The sequence below is a fragment of the Heterodontus francisci genome, chromosome 2 (genome assembly GCF_036365525.1).
Source record: "Heterodontus francisci isolate sHetFra1 chromosome 2, sHetFra1.hap1, whole genome shotgun sequence".
Taxonomy (NCBI): Eukaryota; Metazoa; Chordata; class Chondrichthyes; order Heterodontiformes; family Heterodontidae; genus Heterodontus; species Heterodontus francisci.
The window spans coordinates 129,400,601-129,415,914 of record NC_090372.1 but is presented as its reverse complement, the minus strand read 5'-3'; the positions used below and the strand labels follow the sequence as shown (position 1 = coordinate 129,415,914).

The 15,314-nt window shown below is 45.9% G+C and overlaps 1 protein-coding gene across 2 annotated transcripts in view; it reads left to right on the top strand.

Annotated features, from left to right (window-relative positions):
* Positions 1-798: 798 nt before the first annotated feature.
* The window catches only part of mocos (molybdenum cofactor sulfurase), a 432,886-nt gene continuing 418,370 nt past the window's right edge, over positions 799-15,314 (top strand). Inside the window, exon 1 of one of the 2 annotated variants that reach the window (XM_068010709.1) lies at positions 799-1,200. In XM_068010709.1, the coding sequence (XP_067866810.1) occupies positions 1,080-1,200 (121 nt within the window). In that variant the 5' untranslated portion in view covers positions 799-1,079. The remainder of the gene's footprint in view (positions 1,201-15,314) is intronic. The other variant, XM_068010717.1, reaches the window with a different exon arrangement.

Genomic DNA, 15,314 nt, shown 5'->3' with positions numbered 1-15,314 from the left:
CTTCCCCCTACCTTCCCTCCTTCCTTCTTCCCCTTCCCACCTCCCTTCCTTCCCTCCCTCCTTCCTTCCCTTCTCCCTACCCTCCCTTGAAATGTATTTTCAGAGCAACTTACCTTGGAACAATCTCCTCTGTCTAATAAAAATGAAGCAAGTGTCCAAAATGACTAAATAATTGAGATAAAATGCCCGACGAAACCTCTCCTCCTTCCATTTTCAAAAACTCGCGCCGAAGCTTTCGGAAGCTTGACGCACATGCGCACACGGGCTCCGGTCATCTGCGCATGCGCTGCAGTCCAGATTGCCAGGACCAGTTTGCGCATGCGCAAAGGCCAACCTGGCGTGTTCCCCGAGGAAGATGACGTTACGCGATGACGTCACCTGCGCATGCGCAAACTGGTCCTGGCAATCCGGACCGCAGCGCATGCGCAGAGGGCCTGAGACCGTGTGCGCATCTGCGCACCGCGGCGCATCCTGATGACGTAGCGTTGTCATCAATCACTTTGTTAAAATTAAACCCTGTTACAGTAAGACCAGGTGAAGGCTGAAAGGGAACCCTAGACCCTTTTCTCACCAGGTCGTAACAAAGTGAATTAACTTTTACATGTCGATTGTCAGGCTCCGTTGAAAGCTCAGTGACAAACGTTTGTATGAGATTTTACAGCCAAATACAAGGCACCACCTCTATCCCATACCACCACTCCTCCTCTGACCCTCCACCTATTTCCTCACCCCATTTCCCCCAATCCATTCACCCACCTAACCTCAGTCCTTCACCCCATACCCAGACCTGCCTGCCTTCTGGCTCCTGCCTCTATCCCTCTGAGTAATAATTTACACGCTCGTCCTGCGACCTCGGGCCCGTTTCTCTTTAATATTACTGAACATCGAGGCCAGGGCTCCAGACCTCTTTATTCCGTCCGATACGTGGCCTCACTCCGCCGGCATCCCTCTTCCTCCATTTCGGGGAGGAGCCACCTTGCCCCTTGATCCTGGGAGTAACCGTTCTTTCGGTGGCGGGGAGCCAATGTGAGTGCGACAGGCTGCGATCTTTCTCGGCTGGGGTTGTGCGTGTAGGCAGGATGGAGGGGAACGCACCGCCGGGGCTCGACAGCCTCGAGCAGTTTGAGAGAGCCTTCGAGCACCACGGATACGGGGCAGACATCGGAGCGTTGCGGGCCCGCGAGTTCGGCAGGCTGACAGGTAACCGTGCACAGAAGGCCTGCCAGCTGGGCCACAGGCCCTACCCACAATCTCCTCCTCCTGCCGCCCCCTACCCACAATCTCCTCCTCCTGCCGCCCCCTACCCACAATCTCCTCCTCCTGCCGCCCCCTACCCACAATCTCCTCCTCCTGCCGCCCCCTACCCACAATCTCCTCCTCCTGCTGCACCTACCCACAATCTACTCCCTACGCCACCCCCTACCCATAATCTCCTCCCCCCTCTGCCCACCCACAATCTCCTCCCCCACTGCCCCTTACCCACAATCTCCTCCCTACCTGCCGCCCTCCCCAACTCACAATCTCCTCTCTCCCCGCTGCCCCCACCTACAATCTCCTGTCCCCACCGCCCTTATCCACAATCTCCTCCCCCTGCCGTCCCCCACCCACAATCTCCTCCGCACCGCCGTTCCCCCACTCACCATCTTCTCCCCCGCCGCCCTGCCACCAACAATCAGTGTATTTTTAGTATTTCTAACCAGGTTAGAGTGTTACGAGTAATAAACCTACCTCTTTCTTGTTTAAACTCAAGAAAACCTGTCTGGTTCTTTTGCAACCAGATTAGAGGAACAGGAGCAAACACTCACTGTGGCGGTAAGCTCAACCACTTTGTTAAAAAAGGAATAAACCCTGTTGCGGTCAAACCAGAGAAGGGAGGTAAGGGGAACCTGAGATCCCCTCTTCACCTGGCCTTAACAATGGGAGGGGTCTCGTGGGGTGGGGCTCATGGGGGAGTGGGGGTGGGGGTCGGCAGCAAGGGCAGGAGGGGGTTGGGGCCTGAGCGGGTCTCCCCCCTTTCTGATGCTGGGTCCCTCGTTCAGGCACTAAGTGCCTTTGAATAAGGCCCTTGGAGCCAGGAACAGCCCAAACTGTTTTCTGTGCTGTGCTTCCCATGCAGGGACAGGGCTGCGGTGGGAAGAGGCCCTTAATTGTGGGTTAATTACCCAGTTAAGGGCCTCAATTGATGGTGGGGTGGGAAGACCATTCACAGGCCTTCCTGCCCCGAACTAAATTTCGGCGGAGGCAAGATGATGGCGGGAATCCCCCACTCCGCCACTATCCCATCCGATTTTATGCTCTCCCCGCCTCCAAGCCTCTCATAGGAGAGCATAAAATTTAACCCCAGATTTTTAAAAAGGAAAAAATAAAGGTAAACCAAATGAATCAGAGACAACTGGAAGTCCTGAATTTCAGAGTAACTAGGAATGGAAAGTAAATGCCAACGACACCTAAAACCAATCATAGAATCTTTAAAAGGAGGGACTGAATTGAACAAGTGACTGGTCAAATTTAGCAGTCAAATCACCATTGTCCAAAATTTTGACAAATGGTGCTCCTATTTTTCTGTGCTGCTGAACTCTAGTTCAATTCTTCTTTCCAGTTTTTTCTGTCCATCTCATTGTAGACTTCGAAAAGATATTTTATTCACTGGATTGGGGTTATCTCTTCTGTATTGCTGTGAATTCAACAGAAAATCATGCAAAGAATAAATAATTAGATGTAAAGGTACATGTGACTGGCGAAGAATTAGGCTTTCATTCATACAGTGCCTTGTATGTCTTAAACGTATAAAAACACTTTGCATATGGATTACCTTGAAGTTTAGTAGGTAAGCTAAGGTCTTGAAGTTAAAAACTTTAAAGAAGTAATTAAAAGCACAAAAAACAATCCACTGGGTATTATTGTGAAACACATGATGTGATATTCTCGGGACTGGAGGGAGGTTTAGCCAAGTTTATTAAGAGATCAGAGACAGCATGCTGTTGAACAATAAATTCTTCTTTATTCTCTTTTTACTTTCACTTTCCCTTTTGCTCGTTCATGGGTGTGTGTATATAGTGGCCTTAAGTGAACAAAATGTAAAATACAATTCTCAAAACACTATATTCTCCCCCCCACCCCCCCACAACTTCTTAGTAAATGAGAGACATGGCATGTTTCAATGGTTTGTTTCCAAATGTGTAAACAATAAATTTAAACTTAAATAGTTCACATCGTAACATAGTCACTTAAGTATGGTGGATGTTTTCTCTCACGAGTAGGATGTCATCTGACATCAGGTGCAGTCTTCATCTGAGATGTCGTTGTCGGAATCGGATTCAATGCTTTCGAGTGGTGTTTTCAGTGCTTTGAAGAATGATACGTTTCGTTTGATGATTTGCGAATTCCATTTAGCAATGATCATTGATCCTTTTCTGTTGGACACAACAAGTGGTTGGATGTCATAAGGGGTTATTTGTTTTCCAACATGACCATCACGTTTCACAAGTACTTTGTCTCCTGGCTGCTAGCCATGTAGCTCTAAATTTCATGTTTCGCTCTGCATTTATCTTCATTCAATCCTTCTGTTCTTGATCACCTTTGTGTACACATACATGTTGATCATGAGCTCTGCAGGGTAGCTCAGGAAGAGGTGTGTGCATAGGATGTGCAAAGATGAATGTAGCTGGAGGTTTTCCAGTAGTCGAGTGAGGAGTTGCTCTGTAATTACGAAGAAAGTAATATAGTTCTTGCTTCCATGACTTTCTCTCAGCTATAGCTGTACTCAACACATTTTTCAGGTTTGCATCAAAGAACAAAGAACAAAGATAATTACAGCACAGGAACAGGCCCTTCGGCCCTCCAAGCCTGCGCCGATCCAGATCCTCTCTCTAAACATGTTGCCTATTTTCTAAGGTTCTGTATCTCTTTTCTTCCTGCCCATTCATGTATCTGTCTAGATACATCTTAAAAGACTCCATCGTGCCCGCATCTACCACCTCCGCTGGCAATGCATTCCAGGTGCCCACCGCCCTCTGCGTAAAGAACTTTCCACGCATATCCCCCCTAAACTTTTCCCCTTTCACTTTGAACTCGTGTCCTCTAGTAATTGAAACCCCCACTCTGGGAAAAAGCCTCTTGCTATCCACCCTGTCTATACCTCTCATGATTTTGTACACCTCAATCAGGTCCCCCCTCAACCTCCGTCTTTCTAATGAAAATAATCCTAATCTGCTCAACCTCTCTTCATAGCTAGCGCCCTCCATACCAGGCAACATCCTGGTGAACCTCCTCTGCACCCTCTCCAAAGCATCCACATCCTTTTGATAATGTGGCGACCAGAACTGTACGCAGTATTCCAAATGTGGCCGAACCAAAGTCCTATACATCTGTAACATGACCTGCCAACTCTTGTACTCAATGCCCCGTCCGATGAAGGAAAGCATGCCGTATGCCTTCTTGACCACTCTATTTACCTGCGTTGCCACCTTCAGGGAACAGTGGACCTGAACACCCAAATCTCTCTGGACATCAATTTTCCCCAGGACTTTTCCATTTACTGTATAGTTCACTCTTGAATTGGATCTTCCAAAATGCATCACCTCGCATTTGCCCTGATTGAACTCCATCTGCCATTTCTCTGCCCAACTCTCCAATCTATCTATATTCTGCTGTATTCTCTGACAGTCCCCTTCACTATCTGCTACTCCACCAATCTTAGTGTCGTCTGCAAATTTGCTAATCAGTCCACCTATACTTTCCTCCAAATCATTAATGTATATCACAAACAACAGTGGTCCCAGCACGGATCCCTGTGGAACACCACTGGTCACACGTCTCCATTTTGAGAAACTCCCTTCCACTGCTACTCTCTGTCTCCTGTTGCCCAGCCAGTTCTTTATCCATCTAGCTAGTACACCTTGGACCCCAAGCGCCTTCACTTTCTCCATCAGCCTGCCATGGGGAACCTTATCAAACGCTTATCAATTTTCCAATTTCTCCATTAGCTGTTGGCCAACGGGGTGTGATTTTTCGATGACTGAAACTTAGGTAGTTTGGGAATTTACTGAACTTGTCGCTGTTGAATAGAGGTCCATTGTCACTTCTTACCATTTGAGGGATTTCAAACAAGGTGAAGATCTGGTCAAGCTTTGGGATGACTGCTTTCATTGAAGCTAACATAACTAATTCCATGATTGGGAATCTGCTGTGGTCGTAAATGACCACAAGTAAGTGTTCACCTGTGGGCAAGTCTGTGAAATCAGCGCTAACTTCAATCCATAGTCCTGGAGGTATTTCGGACATCTTGAGAGGATCATGAAGATTTGACATTGTGGTTGCTTGCCAATACTGATTGATTTCGTTTTCTACCATGCGGTCAATTCTTGGAAATCATACCTTTTCCCCAAGGAGTTGTTTGATTTTGACAGTTCCCTGGTGTCCTTCTTTTGCTATATCGACAACACATTCCCTCAATGAGTGTGGAATGACAATACAGTTATTATGTAATACGAGATTAGATGTGGTTCTAACAGTGAGCTCATTTCGAACATTGTGAAGACCTTGTAATGTGTGAGTGATTTCGTTTGTAGATGCTCTTTCAATCACGTCTTTCCAGTTTTGTGATTCTATGGCCTTCATACATAGTTGCAAAGCCTCACCTTGTTTTGTTGCTGCTTTAATGTCGACTAGCTTTCGTGATTTATACTTGCGTAGTTAAGATGCTTTAGCACCAACCTTTTTCTCACAACTAGTAAGACCAACTGTTGGCAACAGATATCGTAAAAGGTAGTTTGCTGTGTTGAGTTTGCCTGGCTAATACACAACATGGAACTCGTACTCTTGTAATTTGAGTGTCCAACGTTCTATTCGAATGGGTGGTTTGCGAAGTGAATTGTTGAACAAGCTCATTAGTGGTCTATGATCAGTTATTACTTTAAACTCTCTTCCATACAAATAGAGATGAAAGTGTAAGATACCCCATGTGATAAAGAGCGCTTTGCTCTCTGTTTGCGAATAACATTGCTCTACAGGCGTTAATGATCTACTTGCCATTGCAACAATTGATGGGTTACCTGTCTTGTTTTTCTACACAAGAACGGCACCTAAGCCAACTGGGTTTGCATTCATGACTAGCTGGGCGGTTTTCTCAGGGTCGAAATAGTCATTTGTGCAACTTGCTGACAAATATCGTTTGATCCGGTCGTACTGCCTGTTTGCATGATTTAGTCAATTTCCATTTGGTGATCTCTTTTTTTTTAGATCACGTAGGGGGGCAGATAGTGTAGCAAGGTCAGGAATGAAATGACACAGTACGTGACAAACCCTAGCAGACTCCAGACTTCTTGCACGTTTATAGGATCCACGGTATTTGCAATGGCTTTAACATTCCATGGATCAGGTAATACTCCTTCACCACTGAACACATGACCAAAGAATTCAATTCTGCTTTCATTGAACAAGCACTTGTCTTTGTTCACGGTGAGGTTACATTCTCTGAGACTCTGAGTTGTAGGCGTATCTCGAGTTCTTTTTCAGTGCAGCCATAGATGAGAATGTCATCACTGATGTTCGGCATGCCTTCAAGTCCTTGAAGTGCAGACTGAATCAAATATTGAAATACCTCAGCTGCTGAACTGACTCCAACGTTGAGCCTCTTGTATCGGAAAAGTCCAATGTGAGTAGAGAATACCGTAAGATATCTCGATTCTGCTGCAAGCTTGATTTGATGGTAGCCGCATTGAAGTCAAGTTTAGCAAAGTGTTTCACGCCATTCACTTTCTCTATGAAGTCATCGATTGTTGGTGTCGAGTGTGTTACGACCAAGTGAGAGGGGGTCTAGGAGTTCCCTCTCAGTCTTTGCCTGGTTTAACCGTAACAGTATTTAATTTTAGAAACACCATGTTTTTAGCTCCCCCTTCGTGAATCCTTGTTCACTGCTTCGATTGTAAGGCAAGGAAATCAAACAGGTTTTCTTTGATTTAAGCAAGAAAGGTAGAAGTTTATTCATAAACTCTAATCCAGTTAACAACTACGAATATGCGACGTGACCACGCTAGAGGCCTGCTACCCGACCCAAACCCGGCGAGACCCGATGGCATGTGTCGGGTTCGGGTCGGGTCAGGCCCATCTTCAGGGTACGGCATTCGGGCTCGGGTTGGGTCAGGCCGAGTCCAGGTCGAGTCAGGTTGGGCTGGACATACACGGTAAGTGCTCTGCTGGTAAGTATTGAAATTTTAAAAACTTACCTGAACTGGGCGTCCGGGACAAACTGAGTCTGCGCAGAGCACGTGACGTCATGATGACGTCATCGTGCATGCGCTGCAGCTTCATGGCGATTCCAAGTCCAAAGGTGAATAAAGGGCTGGTCGGGGCAGGTTCGGGTCGGGCCGAGGCAAAATCGGAGGGGGTCAGGCTCTGGTCCGCGGTGGTTTGGGTCGGGTTCTTTTTTCCCAACCTGAGCAGGCTTTTAGACCACGCTAGCATGCAAATGCAATAAGCACACATACAGATAGAGACAGAAAATATCGAAGGAATAAAGGGGAAAAGTTTGAGGCAATATCTGGTAGTTACAGACCTTTTAAGTTCAATGTGCAGTCTTTGGTTGCCGGTGAGTCTTGCAATTCATTGGGGCCCAGTTCACATTCAACTTGTTCTGATGTAGGAGTCTTTTCTCTCTTGAGATTTACGTGTCTTCGTGGGTCCGGTGGCTTGGAGAGAAAGCGAGAGAGAGAGGCTTCCCTGTTCCAACTTCAGTTGCACACTGCTTTCTGTCTTCAAACTGTCCTGTGGCTAGTTCAAAAAACCTGGACCAGCCAGTTAGTCATGTGACCAGCTGGTTTAACCAGTCCTGGCACTGTGGATTGTATCATCTTAGCAGGGCCTGGAATGTGCTTCCTTACACCTTCAATGTCTGGTGATCAAAATCCATTTGGGTTAATTGGAGCAGGGAATAGTCCTTCGACTCCACAAGAAGCATCTCTTAGTATGCAAATATCCTTCCAGCCTAATGTCTGGTGAGCTTCAAACAAGTCATTTCTTCACTCCAGCAACATTTTAAAATCAATGTTCATATGACAAATTAACATGCCTCATTCTTGGCAGGTGGGGGTCTGCATGACAAATGTCTTTCTCGTCCGATGGCTTGGTTTGGTGATCGTATATCAACACAGATTCTAATCTTGTTCTCGCTCTTGGGTTTCTTGACAACTTGTATGAGTGAGACCAACATTTTCAATAAGGTCAAGAATGCGTTGAAGTTCCTTCTCTGTTGGTTCCCTGAAATGAAATGGCATTCATCGCCATTGATGCGCAGCTGGGGACACATTAGGGTCTTCTACAAAGGTCCTCTACCAGCTTCCTCCCGCAGCGCAACACTGCCCCCTGACTATCAAGATCCACGGCGAACCACTGAACAATGTGGATCACTTCCCATACCTTGGGAGCCTTCTCTCAGCAAGGGCAGACATCAACGATGAAACTCGGCATTGTCTCCAGCGTGCCAGCGCAGCCTTTGGTCGTCTGAGGAAAAGAATGTTTGATGACAAAGATCTCAAACCTGGCACAAAGCTCGAGCTCTGCAGGGCCACAATGTCACTTGCCCTCCTGTATGTGTCAGGAACATGGACACTGTACAGCAGGCATCTCAAAGCCCTGGAGAGATATCACCAGCGGTGCCTTCACAAGATCCTGCAAATTCAGTGGCAGGACAGGAGCTCCAATGTCAGTGTCCTCTCTCAGGCCAACATCCCCAGTATTGAGACACTGATCATGGCTAGTCAGTTACACTGGGCGGACCACATCGTCTGCATGCCTGACACAAGACTCCCAAAACAAACTTTCTACCCCGAGCTCTGTTACGGCAAGAGGCTACCAAGAGGGCAGAGGAAACGCTACAATGATGACCTTAAAGTCTCCCTGAAAAAATGTGACATCTCCACTAATTCATGGGAATCTCTTGCCCGAGACCGCACGAAATGGAGAAGAAGCATCCGTGACAGTGCCAGCCAGTTCGAGCAATGTCGACATGCCCAGATAGCGACCAAGTGCAAACAACGGAAGGAGCATTCAGAATTTCGAGCATCTCATTCGTTCGTCTCACCAAACACCATCTGCCCCACTTGTGGCAGAGTGTGCAGATCCAGAATTTGACTATTCAGTCACCTAAGGACCCACGACCCTGGAGTGGACTGCCTAAGAAATAAGAAGAAGGGTCTGCATGCAGCTTGCATGTAACACCTTTCATTTTGCTGATGCCAGTGAATCAATCAGCATACAGTTTGAAAATATTTTTTGTTATGCATAGGAATCGCGTAAGTGATTTTAATCTTGCAAATCTGTTGCTCTGTGGAAACTGATAAGCGTGTCACTTTCGCCAGATATGACACAGAACAGAGCATTCGTTCTAGTGTCTTTGAGACTGGCGTTTCAAAAGTCCCAAGGATTTTCAGTGGTTTGTCACTGTTGTAAGGGCAAGTTTTTGTATTCTCTGGTTTGCAGAGAATGAGGCAGTCCTGAAGTTGTTTGAATGTTTTGTCTTCTATGACATAGACAGATGCTCCTGTGTCTATGAGAGCATATATATCTGGGCAGCCAGTGGTCACTGTCACACGTGACTGTTTGCTGTGTCTGATAGAGAGAACAAAAGTATATTTAGGATTGTCCATCTTGACATTAGCTACATTCTCTTGCCCTTTTGCTGTGGTACGTATGCGTGGCATCCTTCTGTTGGTATTGGTCTTGGTAGTTGATTTTGTTGATAAGTGACAAACAAGAGCAAAGTGGTTGGGTTTTTCACAGACTTTACACTGTTTACCAGTAGCCGGACACTCTGTCCGGTCTGGGTAAGCACCACCACAGTGGAAACACACATTGGATAGGTTGTTGCTTTGCAGGTGGTTTCTTGGCACGAGTGATAAATTGTGTTCACAAGAGTTGAACTTGGAGTGTAGAACTGTTAGCGGCCTCAACTCCAGTAGCTCTGGACTTTGAAAACGATAGTGATCTTGCTAACTCCAGCAGCTCTGACAGCTTTCTGTCTTTGTCGAGTGCTTGTCGGCATTGTTGATTAGAGAGACAGCCTTCGATTATTTCTGGTTCAATTTCCAGTTCGACGTGTTCAACATCACCAAAGTCACATTTGGCTGCTAGTTGCCACAATCGAGCGCAATATTAGACAGTTGACTTGTTTGCTTCGTGTGTAGTATGTCGGAATACAATAATTTCGTATATGGTGTTATTCTTGGGTGTAAAGTGGGTTGTCAGTGCATTTTTTTGCTGAGTGTTATTCATTTTGTTCAGGTCTAAGGGTCTCAAAGATATCTTCTAATTCTTCACCTCCATAGTGGAGAAGTAAGGCCTTTTTCCTTTTTTTTATTTTTATTTATTTTATTTATTTAGAGATACAGCACTGAAACAGGCCCTTCGGCCCACCGAGTCTGTGCCGACCATCAAACACCCATTGATACTAACCCTACACTAATCCCATATTCCTACCACATCCCCATATTCCCTATATTCTCCTACCACCTACCTAAACTAGGGGCAATTTATAATGGCCAATTTACCTATCAACCTGCAAGTCTTTGGTTGTGGGAGGAAACCGGAGCACCCGGCGAAAACCCACGCGGTTCACAGGGAGAACTTGCAAACTCCACACAGGCAGTACCCAGAATTGAACCCGGGTTGCTGGAGCTGTGAGGCTGCGGTGCTAACCACTGCGCCGCCCTGTAACTGTAATTGCAACTGTAATTGCAAAACCTGCCATTGCAGCCACTTTTGCCAACGTGGGAATACAGATGATGGCTCCAAATGTACATCAAAAGGTGGTAGGTTGGGCATAGACAACGCCATATTTATCAGCAATGCCGTGATAATGTGTGATTAAGAATCTGGGATCACGTTCCTTTCAGAGGAAACTTCTCTGCAATGATCCGCGATTATAATTTTTTTCTTATTCGATGGTTATTTTGGAGAAATCAGTTTGTGTGTATACACTGTACAATCTTCCTGTGTGTCTAACATAGTCTCCAACTTAAAATGCTGTCTGTAAAAGTAGACAAAAACCTTCCAAAAAGTTTCATACCTGAAAGCAATGTTTCCTGTTTGTCACAATCCATTTTCTCTTTTCCTTGTCGCCATTGTGATATTCTCAGAACTGAGGTTAGCAAGTGATATGAGACAGAGACAGCATACTGTTGGACAATAGATTCTTCTTTATTCTCTTTTTACTTTCACTTTCCCTTTTGCTGGCTCATGGGTATATATATATAGTGGCATCAAGTGAACAAAATGTACAATGCAATTTTCAAAACAGTACACATAATTTTGTGAAATATATTTTGATTTGGTTTATAACCTTATTAATATTAGAAATTTAAGTTATTGAGGAAAACAGGGCGGTGAAAATATATTTAAAAGTATTTTAATGGATTCAAGTGGTATAATTTCTTTTGCTTTACTTGTGGGTTCCCCTGAATTGTTAGTTTTATAAATTGGTAGGAGTTTTCTATTCCCTCCCTGTCCAATTTTGTTCGGCTCAAAGTAAACAGCAAATCAGTAAAGTGTGATGGGGAAACATGAATATTAAGTTTTACCATAATGCGTTTTCCATACGAAGTGTGGCACAGAAATTAAGGTTAATTTGTACAGGGAGTTCACACCATTCATGACCTAATATATTAATCCTAGCCAATTTGCCATGGTGTTCCACATGGGAAATCAAGACTTAAGTTTTCAGATGAAGTAGTGTTAGAGGGCAGGAGATAATTTGATCAGGGAATGCATATGTAGCTCCGTTTTAAAATAATAAATTTTGACCTTATTTGTATATCATTCCAATATGAATTCTTGTGTCCACATTTATAATGTATAAACATGAAAATATTGAATCATAGAAACTTACAGCCTAGAAAGAGACCATTCAGCCTGTCATGTCTGTGCTGGCTCTTTGAAAGAGCAGTTGTGCTCAGTCCCACATTCCCATTTATTGTCAGAAGAGAATTGGACAGTTCTGAAGAGAGAAATATTGCAGGACTATGGTGAAAAGGCCGGGAAGTGGGATTGGGTGAGTTTTTCTTGCAAAGAGCCAGTATGGACACAATAGCCGAATGGCTGCCTTCTGTGCTGTAGACATTCTATGATTCATAACCCCACGAGTTCTTCATCCTCAAGTACCTGTCTAACTCCCTTTTAGAATTATTTATGAATCAGCTTCCACCACCTTTTCAGGTAGAAAGTTCCAGATCTCGATAACTCTGAGAAAATTTCTCCTCATCTCCCCACTAGATCTTTTGCAAATGAATTTAAATATGTGATGTTTGGTTATTGATCCACTCAACAGAGGGAATAGCTTTTCTCTACCTACTCTTTCAAAACCTCTTATCATCTTGAAAATCTTTGTTGGTCATTTCTCTTGACTTTCCCTATGCCATGGAGAATAGTCCTAATTTTTCCAGCCTCATAACGAAGTTCCTCATCCACAGTAACATCCTGGTAAACCTCCTCATCAGAGAACTGACCAAAACCTGTCTCCAGAGGCATGCGCAGCATTTGCAGGCTGGATCTATCAGGTAAGTGTCTTTACACCAAAGCTGTGGGCCAGGAGTGCTACCCCACCGCTCCCCCACCACGTCCCAGCCCACCTAGCTAACCTGATCATATGATGCTTTCCCCAGTCCCACAATAGTATTTCCCCACTCCACCCCCAGGTGTTCTCCATGCCCCATGATCTTCCCCCCACCTCCCCCCCCCCAACCCCCCGCACTCATCCCCTGTGGATATAACCCAACCCCCATGGACACCCTCCCCACCCACAATCTTTCCTATTCTCCCTCATTCTTCTCCACTCCTAAGCTGTGGCCTGATGCCACAGGTCTTACCACTCAACAAACAGCCACCCTTTCTTTCTGGTTTATTGGGAAAAGGAGACAAAAATTTAAAATGATGCCCTGCCACTAAATTTGGCAGGGCCTCTGGGTTAGCCAGTGTGGACAAAATAGGCCGAATGGCCTCCTTCTGTGCTGTATTTTTTCTGTGTTCTGTGTTCTACCTGCATTTACCCTGAGGCACAGTGTGGCTTTCGAGCAGAGAGATCCACTATTGACATGCTGTTCTCCCTTCGCCAGCTACTAGAGAAATGCCGTGAATAACAGATGCCCCTCTACGTTGCTTTCATCGATCTCACCAAAGCCTTTGACCTCGTCAGCAGACGTGGTCACTTCAGACTACTAGAAAAGATTGGATGTCCACCAAAACTACTAAGTATCATCACCTCATTCCATGACAATATGAAAGGCACAATTCAGCATAGTGACACCTCATCAGACCCCTTTCCTATTCTGAGTGGTGTGAAACAGGGCTGTGTTCTCGCACCTACACTGTTTGGGATCTTCTGCCTGCTGCTCTCATATGCGTTCAGGTCTTCAGAAGAAGGAATTTTCTCCGCACAAGATCAGGTGGCAGGTTGTTCAACCTTGCCCGTCTAAGAGCGAAGACCAAAGTACGGAAAGTCCTCATCAGGGAACTCCTCTTTGCTGATGATGCTACATTAACATCTCACACTGAAGGGTGTCTGCAGAGACTCATCGACAGGATTGCGGCTGCCTGCAATGAATTTGGCCTAACCATCAGCCTCAAGAAAACGAACATCATGGGACAGGACGTCAGAAATGCTCCATCCATCAATATCGGCGACCATGCTCTGGAAGTGGTTCAAGAGTTCATGAAGAAGGGTCACTGACCCGAAACGTTAACTCTGCTTCTCTTTCCACAGATGCTGCCAGACCTGCTAAGTGATTCCAGCATTTCTTGTAAGTGAACTCTTGAACAAAAACCTGGGCTCAACTATCACCAGTAACCTGTCTCTCGAAGCAGAAATCAACAAGCGCATGGGAAAGGCTTCCACTACTATGTCCAGACTGGCCAAGAGGGTGTGGGAAAATGGCACACTGACATGGAACACAAAAGTCCGAGTGTATCAAGCCTGTGTCCTCAGTACCTTGCTCTACGGCAGCGAGGCCTGGACAACGTATGTCAGCCAAGAGCGTCGTCTCAATTCATTCCATCTTCGCTGCCTCCGGAGAATCCTTGGCATCAGGTGGCAGGACCGTATCTCCAACACAGAAGTCCTCGAGGCGGCCAACATCCCCAGCATATACACCCTACTGAGTCAGCGGCGCTTGAGATGGTTTGGCCATGTGAGCCGCATGGAAGATGGCAGGATCCCCAAGGACAGGTTGCAAAGCGAGCTCGCCACTGGTATCAGACCCACCGGCCGGCCATGTATCCGTTTTAAAGACGTCTGCAAACGCGACATGAAGTCCTGTGACATTGATCACAAGTCGTGAGAGGCAGTTGCCAGCGATTGTCGGAGCTGGCAGGCAGCCATAAAGGCGGTGCTAAAGTGTGACAAGTTGAAGAGACTTAGCAGTTGGCAAGAAAAAAGACAGAAGCGCAAGGGGAGAGCCAACTGTGTAACAGCCCCGACAACCAATTTTATCTGCAGCACCTGTGGAAGAGTCTGTCACTCTAGAATTGGCCTTTATAGCCACTCCAGGCGCAGCTTCACAAACCGCTGACCACCTCCAGGCGCTTACCCATTGTCTCTCGGACAAGGAGGCCAAAGAAGAACATGTTCTACCTGCATTTCCAGATTTCCTGTTTGCTACAACCCCTGCCTCCCCATCAATATTAGGGCCTTAATTTCACCTTAATCACTAACTCCTGGAACTGAATTCTACAGCAGCAAATTCTGTGTAAAGGTGTTTCCCATGCTGTCTGTTCTAAATTTCTTACATTCTTTAAAATCTATGACATTTTGTTCTAGACTGCTCAATTTGGGGTTGATACCGTAGCTATCTTGTTTCTCCTTTCCTAATTTTAAATACTTCTATCATATCATACCTGCAGTGTTCTAACAAAAAATGTCATATTTTAAGCTTTCTTTGTATTTGCTCATACCAGGCAACATCCTAGTGAAGCTGAGTTGTACCCTGTCTATAATCTTGATATCCTTCCTATAATGTTAAGTCCTGTGCTGCACACGGTACTCATGCTGAGGTCCAGTGCTGGCAATTAATGCCCAGTTGAGGGCCTCATCCTGCCGCCGCTGCAGTTAGCCTTGCGGTGCGCGACCCTGTTGCGTGCAGGCTGCTTTCTAGCTCCGGTGGGGTGGGGTTGGGGTAAGGGTGTCCCTCGTTAAGAGACACTTTATGCATTTTTTTTATTCAGTCATGGGATGTGGGTGTTGCTGGCCAGGCCAGCATTTGTTGCCCGTCCCTAATTGCCCTTGAGAAGGTGGTGGTGAGCTGCCTTCTTGAACCGCTGCAGTCCATGTG